Source organism: Mytilus trossulus, chromosome 14 (assembly GCF_036588685.1).
Source record: "Mytilus trossulus isolate FHL-02 chromosome 14, PNRI_Mtr1.1.1.hap1, whole genome shotgun sequence".
Lineage (NCBI taxonomy): Eukaryota > Metazoa > Mollusca > Bivalvia > Mytilida > Mytilidae > Mytilus > Mytilus trossulus.
Genome location: NC_086386.1, coordinates 31,657,272 through 31,677,665, shown reverse-complemented (window position 1 = coordinate 31,677,665; position 20,394 = coordinate 31,657,272). Strand labels below are relative to the sequence as shown.

Genomic DNA, 20,394 nt, shown 5'->3' with positions numbered 1-20,394 from the left:
TAGCTAAACCTGTATTGCATAGCAAAACCTGTATCGCATACCTGGCGTGACATCATTATTCGAATGACGTCAGCGTTTGATCTCTGACGTCAAGTTGCTTTTTCCATAAAAAAGTGGTATCATTTCAACAAGTTTGATATGAATCAGTCATGTTGTTACTTTGTAATATATTTTTTTTTACATGTAGTTGAAATGATGGAACAGTATCATTATTGAAATACATGATCTTAACAGTATATTGAGAATGTAATAAGGTTATAGGGGACATTACAATGTGGATATTCAGCTAATAAGGAAGTCTGTAAGAAAGAAGTCAGCTGAAAAATACAGGAAAATCATAATTTCCTTCTTCTTGCTTATATTTTCGGATGATTTAAAAGAACCTGGGATATTCCATGAATCCGATTCTGTTTAAATATATGATAAACAGAATATAGTTCATGGAAAAATCTGTATCGCATGCTGTATCACCACTCAACTAATATAAGTCTTCAGGACCTTCAGCCCTCTGGACTGATATTGGTTACGCATTTGATAGGGATTTTGACATGTATTATTCTATATGTATTCATCAAACCTTGATTGATAAAAATTTCACCAAGAGTCAAAGCTTCTCTAGATCTTCTCTATTACCCTATATTCGACTGATTATCCAGGGAAATAAACAGCTGCTTCAACTTATTAACTTACAAAAAAGCAAGATTATCCTGTACACATATGGTACATCAACTAATTATTGCTAAAATTCTTTTTCATTCACAATAATACTTTTGATTTCTATTCATCTGTATCTACTCTCTTATTTAATTTATTTTCAAAAATACATAATAGACATCAACAATTTTTGTTCTCTGCTCGGAATCATATATTATATCAAAATAAATCGTGTTGCCCAATGAAATCCAGTATTAAACAAATGTATAGAAATCTTTCGGAATATGCATGACATATTTGTCACTGGCCATTGAAGACACACAACTATTAATTAATCCACTAGGAATTGGTTACACTTAATATTAATCAAACTTTTTAATACAGTTTACTCTCGTTGTCTCGAACTTGTTTGACTCAAAATTTATAGATGAGTTGAAGTTTTCACGTGAACAGGACATTATTCCATACAAAAGTATGTAATTCCACTCCAGCTAGATGAGTTGAAATTGGATGAGTTGAAATTTCGTTTGAGTCAAACTTAATTTACAGTCCTAAGGTTAACAAAAGCAAATTACTCTCTTGGAAAAGCCATAAGATTTTTTTTAATTTAAACAATTGAATAAGTAAAAATAATGTTATTATGATAATAAAGGAATGTGACATCCAAATACAGTGATCTGATACTAAAATATCTGTCCCCTTGCCATATTCACCCAGATTGAATATTTTAATTTAGATATCATATATTTAGAAACATTAAATGTAATGTTACTGGTTTTTAAGGAGTACCTTGCAGGATATTGCAGTGGCAAAATAAGTCTATTTTTTGGTTCATTGTTTTATTTAATCCATACAAAACATATACAGCCTTCCTTTTAACAGTCAGTGGAATTTGAGCAATTTGATGTCTTTTTTTTTTAAATACCTGATATAAGAACATAAATTTTTCATACATTAATCTACTATTTTCATAAATAAAAAATTCTAGACATAAACATTTTGTGTCTGCCTGAATTCCGGTGTCATTGTAATTATAATGAGACATTGGATCATCTTATCAATACAGACGAGGGACACCTTTTATAATCAAAAAGGTAGCATAAGCAATATAAAAAAATCCAGCTCATCTAGGTGCATGCGAATTACAATGTTTCTCTTTGACATTCTGATTGGTAGTTCCACTGATTCTGTTTATATCACCATTGACAAATATTATTTTAAATCTATAATCAAAAACAATAATAATGCAAGTTACCTCATCAAGCTTCTTATGGAGGTCCAGTAGGTTAAGAGTGTAGCTGTTACACAAAGACTCATCCAATGGTCTTTGCTCTATCCTTATCAAGTCATCTTGTTTACTAGGGTCAAGTTGTAGAACAAAATTTGTCAGGTCTGTCCATAAGCTCTTATATTCTGTCTGTGATATTCTACCTATGGTATTGTGACTCAGATAGTCATTCTTGTACTGTCGTAGCCCCTGTACTGCTGCATTGTCGGCTGGTGTCAGATTATTGCAGTTCAACAAAATCAGGCTTGATAGGGTGATATCAAGATCTTCTAGTTGAATAGGATTGGCTGTGAACTTGCAGTGACAGTCGTGAAGGACATGCCCAGGTTTCTCTGAATATAAACGTTTCCATTGACAATATATAAGTGGCAATGATGGATGGTTATAACAGTTAAGCCCATCAACACAGCATCGTGCATTTCTGTGTCGTAGGTGAAACAGGATATGTATTACTGGCTGCGTATTAAGGAAGGCTTGTAGAGATGTTAGTCCTTTACTGGTGTAGTCTCTTTCAAGTCTAGTCCGAAACAGTGGTGTCACAACCTCCATTATAACAGATCCTACTATAAAGTATCGTCGCTTATCATCCCTGTCCATCCTGTAATGTAACAGACAACAAATAAAGATTTCAAGCATCTTAGTCAACACAACTCTCAACTCTAGTGTTTAAACATTTACTGTAATCTCAAATGTTTTCTGCCAATTTAACTGTTTTTATATATTTCACAAGAGGCACATACACTGAAATGTGTCTCCTTCTTGATGAACCATTGATATTAGGTTGATAGTCCTAACTATAAAACTTTACTACAAGTATCACATAAACTTACGTGATCCAAGATAATGAGGCCAAAGTCAGATTTAAACCAAACAAAAAATACATGTCATGCATGTACATCTTACCATCATTCAATACCCCAAATAAAGTTGACCTATTGCTTAAAGTTTGTAAGAAATAGACTTAATAAAAAAAAACCTAAACATTGACAACTGAACCATGAAAATGAGGTCAAGGTGAGATGAACAAACATACAAACATATACACCTCACAATCATTCAATGCACCAATTTTAGTTGACCTATTGCTTATAGTATATAAGTAACAAACTTAATTAACCATGAAGATTTAACATTGATATAAGGTATCTATAAAGTATGAAGCATCCAGGTCTGCCACCTTTTAAAATGTAAAGCTTTTAAGAAGTGAACTCAACACCCATTCTGTTGCCACCGCCAGATCATTATCCCTATGTCCAGCTTTAAAAACCATAGAACAATCAGAACATTTATGAGGTTACACATCTTATACTTATGAGACTTCTGTATTACTTCAGGAACTGCAGGAAAACATATTGTTGCAAATGGTGGATTACCATTAAATTTACAATATATTGATTAATATTTGTAAAACGAATCAGTTTATAGGTAAAAGAAAAAAAAGAAAAATACACTAACATGTACAATAATGTGCATGGTCTAAAAACTTTATAAAAATGAAGTTGGACATTTACCAACTGTTTTAAAAATGTAATAATAATTTTTTGTCGAAATCAGTTTTAGTTTTATACGTATACCCTTTGAACCTTTATGTAGACCAATTTAATTACGAGGCCAAAAAATCAAATATCGAAATACACTGTTAGATTCAGCCTATCAAAGAACTACATATATTATTTTTTTGTTGAAATCAAACAGAGTTTGACCAGGCACCCTTTGGAACTTTATGTGGACCAATTTGAAAAAAGGGGCTCAACTTTCAAATCTAAATACAAAGTTAGACTCAGCATATCAAGGAACCCATGGCTAATCATTTAATGTTTATTATAATGAAAGCAATTTTTATTTTGAACCCTTTTAACCTCAATGTGAATCAATTTGAAAAAGGGGCCCAAAAATTAAAAAAAATGTTAATCCACAGTTTTAGCAAATTAAAAATCCCAATGATTCAATTTTAATGAACCATAGGAATAAAGTTTAATTTTGGACCAATTTAAAATCGCTTTAAAATGGATAAACATTTGTGTAAGTTTTAGACTAGACACCATTTTATCAAACATTGACAAATGATTTAAATGAACTCCAAAGAATGTTCAACAAGTTTGTAGTGCAGGCATGAACAAAACTAGTCTGAAGACTATAAGTTGGAAAATAATTTGTTGCAGATCGACTGCTTAAACTGAAAGTAAAATGATTATAATATTGAAGGTCAATATATCACAATCTATGACTTTCTATGCGAACATTCAGTTTACTTTTTATAGTGTTCTGGTGTGTATACTCACTTCAAGCTTATGTTATATATGTTTTAGTCTTCATGAAATTTTCTGGTTGACAATGGTGAGATCATGTTCTAGTCATAACAATGTCAAGGTTGGTTGGAAATACCCTGTTCTATTTATATCAATTGCAAGATAGTTTGGAAATACCCATTTCTATTTATGATTTAAGTCATGTGATTATTTCCAATACAAACTCATAGTTAACAAACTATACACACACATCAATTGATTTTTGTATTTATTACACAAGTATTCTTTTTTACTTCAGCTAAATCTATAATTTTGTTTGATATTTATACTATTTCTTATGTCTGGTTTATTGGTCAAAATTCACCTATGAAAAGCTCTAACAGTAATCTTCATAATTTATGTTTATTGTGTTTACTGATCGATGTATCAATCTATTTAGATAATGTCAGTTTTGACTGAACAAAAAATATGATTATCCTTTTTTCTTTCTCAAGTTGACTAAATATTTCAATAGATATAAAAGTAAATTAAAGTTATTGGAGACCCCCTCCCCCTTAAAAAAAGGAACAAATAAATAAAAGCTGATTAACAGATTTATTAAAAAAAAAGGTTGAAAAAGAAAAGAAAAACAAAGAAGAAAAAAGGTTAAAATTGATAAATAATAAAATAAATCAAATTCAAATTCATTTTTATTTCAGTGTTAATAAACTGAAGTGCATTCAATGAAATATCAACATGTTTGTTCTTTTTATTAATTATTTTCTTAGACAAATGCAGTTCCAGATGTAGCAGTTTTATACATTGTTGTTCTATCTTTTCTAGGAAGAAGAGGCTGAGACAGGAGATATATGGATGCCAAGAAAAGAAATCCCTGTCATAGAGTATGTATTTTTAAACAAATTAAAGATGTAGTACTAGTATAAGCCAAAACAATTTCAACACTAGAGGATAAATAATAATTCTTTATTGTTACTTGTGTCAACAATAAAGAAGGCAGGTCTAGTAAACATGCAGTCAGTCCCTCTGTTCATCTAAAATACTCTATGTAGGAAATTTTCATCCAACTTTCCTTCTATTGAGGGAAGTTATTTTATGTTTGGTCTAGAGATTCAGAACGTTGAGTTTAAGTATGTAAGCAATTTCTTATCAGCAGTGCAACAACTTCATGTTTATCAATAGTGTGAACTTTTACAACACTCACTGCACAAGGAAATTTTTTGTTAAAATATTTTACCGCTTCAATGAGAGGGAACGATATGCCATGCTTCAGTGAACATGCAAAGCTCTGATTCCTTTCACGGATTTGGCTATACATTTTCGACCTTTTGGATTATAGCTCTTCATCTTTTATATAAGCTTTGGAATTTAAATATTTTGGCCTAGAACATCACTGAAGAGACATGTATTGTCGAAATGGGCATCTGCATGGTGCATGAAAATTGGTACCATTCATGTTATTAACATAAATAAGGACATAACTTTGAAGTTTTTATTATTTAAGGTGCATATAATATGAGGGGATTTGAATAAACAACTGTATAATTCTCTGATGCTCTCCCCATCCAAATAAAATTCATATATTGTTGTACATTGACATTACCTCAGACAGATATTACCAGCACTATACTTGATGATTTACATGCAGAGGACAACTATTTACACTGAAATCTTTGTTTGACCTTTCTTTTCTCTAAATATCTGTCTTTTACGAAACTATATTAAATGCATGAGGAGAGACAACAGCAAATTAAAGGCTAAATAACATATAAATCAGAAAGCTTTTCTTAAAACTTGTATTTTTGGGGGATTTTGTGGTTGCTGTGGTTTGTTTTACTGTTCGGATCATATTGTTAGTGATACCCTTTATTCTTTAAATGTATTATTTTTAACAGGTGAAATAGCTTAGATATTATAAAAAAAATCTTTAAAGACTAATATCTGAAGTTGAGGATATCATCATTCAAAAATAAATAGCTTTTGGCGAACACTTTCATGTTACACTCTTTGTAAATGAAACTTATAAGCCACATGTAAATTATTTATGTTTATTTACCCAGAGTTGAGCATGTAGCTAAGTAAGTATACATCACATAGATGAGTATGTTGTAATAAACTCTGATGTCTTACATCTGACTGTAATCTTACTTTTTTTCAGTAGCAATGCTATACTAACACATAACTCAATTCTTACAAGTAGTTAATTCAAATAAAATTGTATTGAGAGAAACTCAGTAGTTATGAACATTAAAATCAGGGTTAATTCGGTAAACTGCCTTTTCTTGACAGGTAAGTAAGTATAGCCTGCCCTTTTGTTTTCAATCCTTTTACTTTTGAAATAACTCAAGATGAAATAGAAATATCGACAAGCACTGATAAGATTCATTTGAAATCTGAAATTTAAAAGTTCACTCTGTGTAATCCTTCTCTAGCTGTTTAGAAACCAAGCAATGATTTATATGGCTTTGTATTCGCTTATCAAATTCTTAATTGTATATAAGCCTCATAAACTGCTTTGATAACTTTTAACAAAATGTCACCAGTGCTCCTGTTGTGTTGGTCAGTCACAATGATAGGGTAAACTGTTCAGAACTGAACCATAATCTCTTAAGAACAGCTAAGGCAATCAGTTCTAATCATAAAGAACAACATATAATAGGTCATATACTGCAGCTGTGATATTTGAGCAGTCAATTTGCATTGACTATATTTTTATATGTGAAATACAGTCACTGACCGTGTATCACCTTGTTTATGACGTTGACAATGGTTTTCTGTATAGTTTTTTTTATGACGTCAATAAAACATACAGGTACACGGCAATTTTGCGTTGCCCACTCACAACTACCGAATAACGTTATTAACCCTAAATACTTCATTTTGAACAGCGATAAGAGTTGCATTATATAAAGAATAACCATACATTGTCTCGAAATATCAACCTGTTATTTATGACAAAGTATGGTTATTCCATATTTATACATACAGATAGGTACTATTTAAATACAGATTAAATAAAAGGTCACCAACAATAATATGAATAAAAGGTGATATTGTGTTAAGGTCAATGAGATAGCAACATAACAATGCAGGAAATTACAAAAAACAATCTTACAAATTGAACTTATTGGGCAATCTATTAGATGTGGAACTGATTTTGCTATGCTATATATATACTCTATTGTATAGTATATACTCAAGTCATTATGATTTTTAAATAAAAAGGATAACAATTCTAAAAGCGAATTACAGATGTAACACATAACTTTAATTGCTGATCTCCTTTTGGTAGAGCAGCATTATAAAATTGGAAAAGTCAAAGGTAAATCTCAATCTTCTCTGAATATCTGAAGGTATCATAGATTGTGGTTTAGAACATTTTGTACGTTAGGGCAGGATATTGGGAGAGAAGGCAAGGATCAGTTATATATCCTTGGTATAGCATAAAATGACTATAGGGTTTACAGTGTACATAAATATAAAATGGTTTAGTCATTTAGCAAATTGATATATAAAAGTATTTATTCAGGACTGAGGTTATGTAATAAGCTTTTCATTGATCTTGCAAAAATCTGTTTTTCAAAACCTCATATGAATATGTTTCATGACATTTATATTTTAGGGAATATTTTATGGAAAATTTAGGTGAAGGTTTATATCAGAAACGTAGAACTGTTCTAATGTAAGTTAGACATGGGCAATGAGCAGCATACCAGTTTGATTGTTGTCATGTGGCTTCCATTCAAGCTTTCCCACCTCCACAAAGAAAACTCATTGATCCCAGTAAAGAACAGATTAGTTTCCTTTCCAAAATTTGAAATGTTTCACCAACACAAATATGTCATCTAGAGTGCTGAAAATCAGCACACCCTTTATTTTATCTGTTTTATGTATTCCAAGACCAAATAAATCCTAATATCCCTGTCATTGTTCCAACACATATTTATTTTTTCTTCAATATAATTTGAAGGTAAGAAAAAAAAAATTTTCTCTCTAAAATGCATTGATAACTCAAACTAATAACAGCACTAAATTGTAAAGCAAATATTTCCCAGGAATTAAATGAAAATTTATAAACAAGATTTTTCTATGAAGATATTAAGTACAGTTTAGTTGTTTTACTATTACTCACTGCACTTGAGGTGCCTGTTAACTGCCATTGTAAAAGGACAAACAGAGGTCAATGGTTCTGCTTTCCTCAACAATTCACTGCAAACAACTTAATAATTTGATAAAATATCATTAATTTATTTTGAATAGTATAAACACATTAAATCTAGAGGAGAATCCCATTTGGTTTTATGGTTGCAATAAACATTTATTTGAGGTCTACAGATAACATTGGGTATACTAAAATAACAAATAGAATCGCTGAAGAAACAATTTTAAACTCCCTAAAAAATCCAAAAGAACTTCAGCTAAGGTCAACATTGCCTCAAGATTATTTTACATGAATTTCAAAAAAAATTGTTGAACAATACAAAAAAGATAAAATAATCAATTCAGAATTGAAGCACTAACTTAACAATAGTGATAAGTATTTCAGCATAACATGGCTGAGCTAAGTGAGAATTTTTTTTATACATTTTATCATGATTTTGATTTTTCTGTTATAACTTATAAAAAGATATCACTCTGTATCCTTCAAATCCTCCTGTGAATGTTGCCAATAGCTGTTGTTATGCTAGTATGAGTATGGTACTTTGGAATGTTAATTTTTAGATTTTCCTGCCTGCACTTATTTTATGATAAATGAATTGTTAAATTTTGTTTAGCAAGTATATCATATAATTTATACTTTGTAAAACATATTGTAGATCTCCATTAAGGCATATATAAAATAACTAATTACAGAGAAAAAGTTCAAATAGAGAACGCTTGACTTAATCATACATGTAAAAGCTTCCACTATTTTTACAGGAAATATAGATTTTGAAATAAAAGAGTCGTCAAATTATATTTGAACATAATAGCTTAAAAATATAATTGAATGCAAAAAAGATATGGGAGGTGAAAAATCTATTTGATATTGTATGCTTTCATCATGGTTTTTCAATTTTTAAAAATAACCTAATTTCTCATTTTCTCATACAGTTTTCTGTTGAACATGTACTTTTTATTAGTGTGTTGTGTTATGCATGTGCACTATAAATATGTATGACAGATAAACATTTGTATACCAAGTATGACTATGTTTGTTTCGACACAATGCTAATTCATTTCAGAAGACATTCTAAATTTCAGCCAAGGTAAAAAATGTTTGAGTTGCAGGATTGTGTACTTTGCAAGCTTATTTTTCAATGTAGTAAGAAATTCATGCACCTGGAGGATTCCTTCAGCTGACCCCTAAACAAATATATATACTAGTACAGTGATAGGGAACCCCATACTCGACTCCAAATTGTACACAAGAAACTAAAATTAAAAATGATACAAGACTAACAAAGGCCAATGTACTTTCAAAATGAGTAATTAAAGTATATAGTTACTCTTCTATTGTAGTATTTTTGTATCACTCACATATGATGACAATGTAGTACATAATTTATTAGGCAAACTGGTAGATAAATACTTAGCATTTGCTGCTTAAAGTTTTGAATAATTACAATTTAGTTATATAAGTTCGATTTGTCAACTGTTAGAAGCATTTTGATGATGAAAGGTTCAATATTTTTACTAATTTGTGTCAGTAAATCTTTTTTCCATTGAAATTTTTGACAATGATATGTGTTTTACAGGAACATGAGGGAAAAAATGATTACCTGAGTTTTCTTATGGAATCTAGATATTTGTAAATTTAAAATAGGATGACCTGTTTTTACAGGAGGCAGATAAATGAAGAAGTAAGAAAAATGATGGGTGAATTATTTACCAATCTGGAGGAAGAATTGGAGGGGTTTATTTTCTATGCTGATAAATTGGATGGATTGTAAGTTCATGTTTATGTACACCAATGCAAGATTTTCCATGATGATATTTCTAGTCTACTGATTTTTCTTATTTTGAATATATCTAAAAAGACAAGATAAAATTAAGAATGGAAATGGGGAATGTGCCAAAGAGAAAACAACCCGACCATAGAGCAGACAACAGCAGAAGGTCACCAACAGGTCTTCAATGCAGCAAGAAAATCCCACACCTGGAAGTGACCTTCTGCTGGCCCCTTAACTAATAAATATACTGGTGAAGTGATAATGAAGAACTACTATGTCATTTTTAGCTCACCTGGCCCGAAGGGCCAAGTGAGCTTTTCCCATCACTTGGCGTCCGGCGTCGTCGTCCGTCGTCCGTCGTCGTCGTCCGTCGTCGTTAGCTTTTAGAAAAATCTTTTCCTCTGTAACTACTGGGCCAAATTAAACCAAACTTGGCCACAATCATAATTGGAGTATCTAGTTTAAAAAATGTGTGGCGTGACCCGGTCAACCAACCAAGATGGCCGCCACGGCTAAAAATAGAACATAGGGGTAAAATGCAGTTTTTGGCTTATAACTCAAAAACCAAAGCATTTAGAGCAAATCTGACATGGTGTAAAAATGTTTATCAGGTCAAGATCTATCTGCCCTGAAATTTTCAGATGAATCGGTCAATCGGTTGTTGGGTTGCTGCCCCTGAATTGGTAATTTTGAAGAAATTTTGCTGTTTTTGGTTATTATCTTGAATATTATTATAGTTAGAGATAAACTGTAAACAGCAATAATGTTCAGCAAAATAAGGTCTACAAATAAGTCAACATGACCAAAATGGTCAGTTGACCCGTTTTGGAGTTATTGCTCTTTATAGTCAATTTTTAACCATTTTTCGTTAATTAAAGTAATCTTTTACAAAAATCTTCTCCTCTGAAACTACTTGGCCAAATGAATCCAAACTTGGCCACAATCATCTTTGGGGTATCTAGTTTAAAAAAAGTGTGGCGTGACAACCAACCAAGATGGCCGCCACGACTAAAAATAGAACAAAGGGGTAAAATGCAGTTTTTGGCTTATAACTCAAAAACCAAAGCATTTTGAGGAAATCTGACATGGGATAAAAATGTTTATCAGGTCAAGATCTATCTGCCCTAAAATTTTCAGATGAATTGGTCAATCGGTTGTTGGGTTGCTGCCCCTGAATTGGTAATTTTGAGGAAATTTTGCTGTTTTTGGTTATTATCTTGAATATTATTATAGATAGAGATAAACTGTAAACAGCAATAATGTTCAGCAAAGTAAGATCTACAAATAAGTCAACATGACCAAAATGGTCAGTTGACTCGTTTAGGAGTTATTGCCCTTTATAGTCAATTTTTAACCATTTTTCTTAAATTATAGTAATCTTTTACAAAAATCTTCTCCTCTGAAACTACTTGGCCAAATGAATCCAAACTTGGCCACAATCATCTTTGGGGTATCTAGTTTAAAAAATGTGTGGCGTGACCTGGTCAACCAACCAAGATGGCTGCCACGGCTAAAAATAGAACAAAGGGGTAAAATGCAGTTTTTTGCTTATAACTCAAAAACCAAAGCATTTTGAGGAAATCTGACATGGGATAAAAATGTTTATCAGGTGAAGATCTATCTGCCCTGAAATTTTCAGATGAATCGGTCAATCCGTTGTTGGGTTGCTGCCCCTGAATTGGTAATTTTGAGGAAACTTTGCTGTTTTTGGTTATTATCTTGAATATTATTATAGATAGAGATAAACTGTAAACAGCAATAATGTTCAGCAAAGTAAGATCTACAAATAAGTCAACATGACCAAAATGGTCAGTTGACCCGTTTAGGAGTAATTGCCCTTTATAGTCAATTTTTAACCATTTTTTTCGTAAATTAAAGTAATCTTTTACAAAAATCTTCTCCTCTGAAACTACTTGGCCAAATTAATTCAAACTTGGCCACAATCATCTTTGGGGTATCTAGTTTAAAAAATGTGTGGCGTGACCTGGTCAACCAACCAAGATGGCCACCACCGCTAAAAATAGAACATAGGGGTAAAATGCAGTTTTTGGCTTATAACTCAAAAACCAAAGCATTTTAAGGAAATCTGACATGGGATAAAAATGTTTATCAGGTCAAGAACTATCTGCCCTGAAATTTTCAGATGAATCGGTCAATCGGTTGTTGGGTTGCTGCCCCTGAATTGGTAATTTTGAGGAAATTTTGCTGTTTTTGGTTATTATCTTGAATATTATTATAGATAGAGATAAATTGTAAACAGCAATAATGTTCAGCAAAGTAAGATCTACAAATAAGTCAACATGACCAAAATGGTCAGTTGACTCGTTTAGGAGTTATTGCCCTTTATAGTCAATCTTTAACCATTTTTCATAAAAAGTAATCTTTTACAAAATCTCCACTGAAACTACTAGGCCACAATCATCTTTGGGGTATCTAGTTTGAAAAATGTGTCCAATGACCTGGCCATTCAACCAAGATGGCCGCCACGGCTAAAAATAGAACATAGGGGTAAAATGCAGTTTTTTGCTTATAACTATGAAACCAAAGCATCTAGAGCAAATCTGACAAGAAGTTAAATTGTTAATCAAGTCAATATCTATCTGCCCTGAATTTTTCAGATGAATTGGACAACTGGTTGTTGGGTTGCTGCCCTCCAATTGGTAATTTTTAAAGAAATTTTGCCGTTTTTGGTTATCTTGAATACTATTATAGATAGAGATAAATTGTAAACAGCAATAATGTTCAGCAAAGTAAGATCTACAAATAAGTCAACATGACCAAAATGGTCAGTTGACTCGTTTAGGAGTTATTGCCCTTTATAGTCAATCTTTAACCATTTTTCATAAAAAGTAATCTTTTACAAAATCTCCACTGAAACTACTAGGCCACAATCATCTTTGGGGTATCTAGTTTGAAAAATGTAAGAAGCAAAATCGTTCAGTAAAGTAAGAACTTCAAACACATCACCATCACCAAAATACAATTTTGTCATGAATCCATTTGTGTCCTTTGTTTAATATGCACATAGACCAAGGTGAGCGACACAGGCTCTTTAGAGCCTCTAGTTAGTTTTTATAGTTTGGATAATATGGAGTTTTCAGGTTTTAGTAAAATAGTAGCAATTAACAAATTTTCTCAGAATATGAAAGAAAATATCAAAAGAAAGCTCAGTAGTATTGATATACATAGTTGTAATTTGTTTTTACAGTTACTCCATGTACATGCTAGTAAGAATGAGTCAACATGTAAACAATGCACAAGATGCTGGTTCATTCCTTAGTGTTACATTTGCAAGCTGTTTGGTGAAGATAAAGAGAAACTTTGATAAATTTGTTGTAAGTACTGTAATAAGGCTTGATATGGATAACGAATTATTTGCTGTGAATAGGGAATATAGTACCATTATTCACAAATAAAAAAAAAAACAGAATGTGGAATATAGTGTCTTTTTATCCCAAATCTAGAAAAATGGAAACAAAATTTGAATTGATTGTAAGTGTTTATGATTGCTGAAAAAAGACTTCTGTTCGAGAAAGGCAAAAGGCTCACTTGTTTGAGCATTAAGCATTGCAATTCCAAGAGTTGACACAAATACAAGATTGATTATTGTGCTTCTAGAAAAGACTGCAATCCAATAATGCTATCAAAACTTAAGAATTGCAATTTTTTTTTAATATTTTTGCACAATTCTGAATTAACAGTAATCATAAAAATTTAGAAAATTTAAAATGTTTCCTTTGAAATCCTTTGATATCCTGTAAATTTTTACTTTTGATCCATTGTAACTGCAGTACCCAAACAGTAGTCCATACAAAATTCCACAGAAAACTAAACATTAGCTTGACAAGCGCTTGTCATGTTCAAAGTTGATGTATATGTATAAATAAAAGCAACAGTAGTATACCACTGTTCAAAACTCATAATCCATGGACAAAAAACCAAATCAGGGTAACAAACAAAAACTGAGGGAAGCGCATTAAATATAAGAGGAGAACAAGGACACAACATTTAAATGTAACACACACATGAACAGACTAAACATTAGACAAAATCCTATGTGAATAACAAATATAACATCAAAACCAAATACATGAATTTGGGATAGATAAGTACTGTGACACGTCTTAAAGTAATGTGAATTTACACTAAAAAATAAGAGAAAACAAACGACACAAAGGAAACACAACATTAAAATGTAACACACAAAGGAAACAAACTATCATATAACAATGGCCATATTCCTGACTTGGTACAGGACATTTTTAAAGGAAAAAATGGTGGGTTGAACCTGGTTTTGTGGCATGCCAATATAAATGAACAATAAACAGACTTAACTTTATGAATTTAAACAACATCAGGTTGGCAATTTATCTGACAATTTTAAAACACACTCTGGTTAGAGGTAAAGGGGTATGATCATTTTTTTTTTAATTTAATAGCAAAACCAAATAGCTGCAATTGAAGAATATAAAGTTCAGAAGAAAAGCAGATGTGGTATCATTGGATTTGTACATAATTTTGGGGTAAGCTGGTTTTAAAATAAATACTTCCTATCAACAATTCTGATGGTTTATTAAAAACAAGAACTATATTGTGTGGCAAACATACATATATGCTATTTAAATGATTATGAATACATTAGCAGAACATGTATCAGTAAATTTGGCATTCTCTTGTAGCGATTTTTAAAGGCAGTGCTTTAAGGCCTGACTTTTAAGTCATGAGGTTCATCTTTTCATACTCAATCTATGCTGGGGGTCTTTTGGCCAGAAATAGATCCGGAAATGTTCGAATTTCTCCTCTTCTTTTTATGGTATGATATGGTTTTTGTTTCTTTCATTTACATTGGGGACTAAAGAAACGATCAGTGTGTATTGTTTGTTTTGTAGAACTTGCTATTAGTGTGTATTTTGCATTATAAGCAGTCAACCTGACTACAAACTATCATTATTTGTATATTCCGTGAGGAAAGAGGTCGGGTCAAATTCAAGTGTTATCTGACATATAAAGATTCCTTAATTAGTTCAGACGTTGATATAACAATGAAAAGTCGACTGAAAATGATTAATATTGCATCTTCTATAATTCAAAGCGGAATTCGGTTTATGAACGAGAAACCGTTAAGCGTTTTCAATTTCGGTATTTGTTATGTATGTTGTCTACGTATTATCCTGGTTCCCGGTACTACGTTCCGGATATTAGCTATTTGATATATTTGATGTGTAACATTACAATCGGGTACCAGCCAATCTACGTGTGTATGTGTACATGATTTCCCGCCAAAATGACCGACTTAAAAAATAGTCCATAAACGTTCCGTATAAATATGCAAATTCATAATTAATCGTAACTTTTTTTTATCTTTGCATAATAAATATAACAAAATGGATTCAACAAAATTGAAAATAGCATTATTTTACGAGGATTTCTCATATTTATTTCACTTCCGGGCGCAGTAATACGTATGTTTTGAAGAAGCTCGAAGAATTTGACAAAGTGAATTGAGAAGGAAACGGATAGATATACGTCCTTGTTATCAGGTAAAACAATTTAAATGTACAGAACAAACACATTTACTTCACACAAATAGTACAGGCTTAAGCTTTTTATTGTCTAGCTTATACACGACTGTAGTCAAGTGTTTAAACAGTTAAACGACGGCGGTGACCTACAAGGTACGGGTCATACTGGGTCAAGTCTAAATATGTAAACATATCCACGTGCTATTAGGTAGAAGTTAGAACGCATCGTAATGCAATATCTACAATTTTTTCCTCCTTTATACATCGTTTAACCAGATATAATTCTCCTTTTTACATCGTTTAACCAGATTTATTTCTCTTTCAAATACACTTAAACACGGGTTGTATGTACGTATCTTTTCTAGTGTTTTCTTGTCCTTATTAAAGTTCATTTGTTGATGTTTAAATATTTTTGAACGACTGAACACAGGAGTGAATGAATGCAACAATTATATATACTGACTTGGGCTGTACAATGATAGTGTACGTATATCATACAGATAATTATTCTAGCAGTAATTATGTTAATTTAGGATGTAATGTCTAATGACAGGAATTCATGAGCTATGCCTCAGGCTTTCTGAAAAAATATCAATGGCAATGTAAACAGGAACAAAACATTGACAGTCACACGAATGATGCTCTCTTCTATGTTATATAGTTATTTAGGTATATGTGTTGCACAAGTTTCAATTAAACTTAAGTTATAAAACTATTTTCAGGGCACAAACCCACTTTAAAGAGACTTGTCTACTGCCATACCCATCCTATTTTCATGCACCATTTGCAAGCAAGAGACTGAATGGTTTGCAAAATTAAAAATCAGGACGGTGTTCAATTAAAACAAGCTGAGAACTAAACTGGATGAATATTGTAGGAGAAATCTAGAGGAAAGTTTTGATTTGTGAAATTGGTTTTCCTGAAAAGTCATTCATCCTAGCCTGCAGAAAGGAACTATAACTGTCCACCACCAACTGACGAGCTAATGTTGAGCTTCACATATGGAATTACTCAAATACCATCAATATCTATGTTTTCAGCACAGATTTCACAATTTATGACACAGCTGTGCTTTTTTTATACCTGTTAAAGAGTTGTATACTAAATTTTATTTTTTTATCAATAAATATATATTATATATAAATATATATTATATTAATAGTGTCATCTAAGAACTTGTATTTTGCCAAAAGATGCATACTAGTGAATGAAAGTGATGCAGTTCATTTTGCTTTGGTATATAGAATTGAATTACAATTGTTCATGTTATTGGAATGCATATAAAAATACATATGGTACAATGTATATGATATTTAGTGAGTTTATCAAGCAAAAGTGAATAAGAAATAGGTATAAGCAGTTACAGGTACTACTGTACAATATCAAACAATGAGAAAAACTCATACCGTAAAGAGAATTTCATATTTACAAGTAAGTTTTGTTTTTGCGTTGAATAATTTTCTTCTATTGTTTTAATTGCAAATATGGGAAGTGGTTAAAATGCTAATGAGACAGTGTTATGGCCACAGAGCCTTAATTGAAAAATTCTCTTTCATTCATACCGGTAGATTTTGCCAACTTTTCAAAATGCACATGGGGGTTTTACGTGAAAGATGGTTCATATAGTGATAAAAAACCTTCAAGGGGGCCTTCAAATGGAAGCAGGACAAGTCGCCCCACTTTTTAAAAAAAACACCACTAACTGATTTATCAAATCGCCCCACATGTGAAATTGGTTAAATCATGTTTAATATTACTCCTGCCAACTTGCCCACATGTGAAATTGGTTAAATCAGGGTTCTCGCTAAGGATTTTTGAAGGCGAGTCCAGGGACTCGTAATTTTTGGCCACGGTGAGTCATGGTAACTGTGTTCAGTTTATACAAAATATTTCAATATTGATGTATTTGTGGACTCAACAGTTTTGAAAATGGTGAGTCCAGACAGATTTTGATGAGTCCAGGACTCATGGACTTGCCTTAGCGAGAACCCTGTTTAATATTACTCCTGCCAACTCGCCCTACTTATAAAAAAACGGTAATTTTTAGATTAATATATATATAAATAATTAAAAATAAAAACTCGCACCACTTTAATGAAAACTAATCTACACAGAATACAATCAAACGGAAAATTAATTTAATTACAATGTACTATTATTGATACATACTGAAATTATAATTCTAAAAAAAACTGATTGTTGAAGAATAAATGTAAGTTTTGAAGCTTAGTTATTTGCATAACAATTGAAAAGAAACCTGTTAATTGTATCATAGTGCAATATAAGGAATTGAACTTATATTCAATGGGATAACATCTTTTTCCATACGTGGGGCGAGTTGGCATTACTAAATTCATCCTGGTTAATAATATATTTATCTAGATTTCACCGATTTCCATTAGGTGGGGCCAGTTGGCAGGAGTAATATTAACAGAATTTAACTTATATACAACGGTATATCATCTTTTTACATAAGTGGGGCGAGTTGGCATTACTAAATTCTTCCTGGTTAATAATATATTTATCTAGATATTATCGTTTTCTATTAGGTGGGGCGAGTTGGCAGGAGTAATATTAACAGGATTTATCACAGTTCACAAGTGGGGCGATTTGGTAATCCAGGTTGGGGCAGTTTTTTTTTTAAGTGGGGCTATTTGCTAATGGGGCGATTGTCATGGATTCCCTTCAAATATATTCTAATGTGGTTTTTGGCTTCTTCTTGCATTAACAAGCTTATAGCCATTGTTGAATTAATTGTTTTCTTTAATTAGTCGACAAAATTGCTCTTACAAAATTTCCATTTGGGAGCCTCGAGCTCGATGGGGGAAATACTCTGCAAATACTGACAGTTGGCAGGTATGGTCATCAAAAAAGTTGACATGTTACTATGTACATTTACCATTATGTTACATGATGTTCTTGCTATACACACAGTACAGAGACTAGTCAATCTTTGTGAACTATTTTTTATGGGAGTCATAGAATATGCGTATACATGTACAATCAATAATTAAAAATAGTCTATTTATATTGAAAAGGAAAAGTTCTTATATGTCTAAAGAAGAGGGACGAAAGACACCAAAGGGACAGTCAAACTCATAAATTTAAAGCAAACTGACAAGGCCATGGCTAAAAATGCATTTCATGGCGAGGCACAAAAAATATACTGTAAACAGCTACTAGTAGACTATAGATATAGGTGAACTAGGTACAAAAGAACTCTAAATCTTAAATTCTACAAACCACCTCTGTTCTATGGAAGATAATGATATAACTGGACTAGAAATACACACAACCTGTAATTAACTGCCTTTACAGCGCTTTCGCGCTTTGATTATTTTTATTTCTGATATAGGATTCTCATATTTATCATTTTTATCCGCCTATTTATCGGATGTATTATGGTACACCCTTGTCCCCTTTTCCGTCAGTTGTCAACTTGTTGGACATAAACTCAAAAACATTTTAACCAATTTACATAAAACTTTGATGAATTGTTTGTTTCTATTGACGTGTGCTCCATTTCATTTTTATAAATTTTAGATTTAATGTTTACGAGTTATGGAGCTTTATTCATTAAAAAAGGGGGATTTTCCAGTTTTCATACAATAACTCAAGAATGCTATCACCAACTTACAAGAAATTGTGGTGAATTGTTTATATTTATTGACATGAGCTCCCTTTTTTTCGGAATTTTGGATCCTCAATGCTCTTTAACTTTGTACTTGTTTGGCTTTATAAATATTTTGATATGAGCGTCACTGATGAGTCTTATGTAGACAAAACGTGCGCCTGGCGTACTAAATTATAATCCTGATTCCTATGATTACTATTTCAGTTTTTATAAATTTAGATTTTACATTTCTGAGTTACATATAAAAAAAGGGGCATTTTTCAGTTTTCAGACAAAAAGTCAATAATGCTTTCAGCAATTCTTTAGAAACTTAATTATCAATTGATGTAAGCTGCCTTTAGAATTTGATAAATTTCATGCTTGACATTTCTGGGGTTTTATTCATCATAAAGGTTTTTTCACAGTTTTTAGACAATGACTTAAAAATGATGTCAGCCATTCTCATGAGACTTTAGCGAATTGTTTATATCTATTGATGTAAGCTCCCTTTTGATTTTCATAAATTTCTAATATGACATTGAGTGTGAATGTAACTTTATTTATTGATAGTCGGACAACAGATTTACTAAATAGTGCGCAACAACACAGAGTAAAGCAAGACATCTTTTAATGAATATCAATTCAATTCATAAAATCAATTTTAAGTTCTTTGCCTACATTTATTCAGAAACCTATAATATGTCAAATATTTAATACAATTCAAATTCAGACCTGTATCAAGCTTGAATATTATTTCCATGTTTGCAGCAACTGTTCAGGGTTGGACCTCTGCAGGCATATCCAACTGCACTCATTCAGTAATTGCTAAAATCATTTATGAGTTTTTTCATCATGTGAATTTCTCACTCATTATTAGTAATAGGATAACCATATTTGGTTTAGTGTATGGGTTCCGAGAAATGCCTACACGTCCGTCTGCTCCATCAGATTGGGTTTACCTTACCTTGGCCTCATTTCATGGATAGTGGTCACATTTAAAGTAATATGATAATATTAAAAAAATTGTTACATTAATATTAAAAAATAGTATTCAATACATGTATTAGAAAAAATGTCCTATTTATTTATATTAAAAAAAATCATATTTTAATATTCATAAATTGAATTTGAGACTTTC

The 20,394-nt window shown here is 31.6% G+C and overlaps 1 protein-coding gene across 14 annotated transcripts in view; it reads left to right on the top strand.

The window, feature by feature from the left end:
* Positions 1–20,394, top strand: part of LOC134696767 (exocyst complex component 1-like) — a 103,952-nt gene that overhangs the window by 32,956 nt on the left and 50,602 nt on the right. For 3 of the 14 annotated variants that reach the window (XM_063558715.1, XM_063558707.1, XM_063558713.1), the window contains exon 14: positions 5,014–5,072. The exons of 3 other annotated variants lie outside the window; for them this stretch is intronic. In XM_063558715.1, coding sequence (XP_063414785.1) covers positions 5,014–5,072 — 59 coding nt within the window. Of the gene's footprint in view, positions 1–5,013; positions 5,073–6,248; positions 6,267–7,810; positions 7,871–10,012; positions 10,118–13,329; positions 13,457–14,560; positions 14,645–20,394 lie in introns of all 14 variants that reach the window. 8 more of the 14 variants (XM_063558705.1, XM_063558704.1, XM_063558711.1 and 5 more) reach the window with 7 other exon arrangements.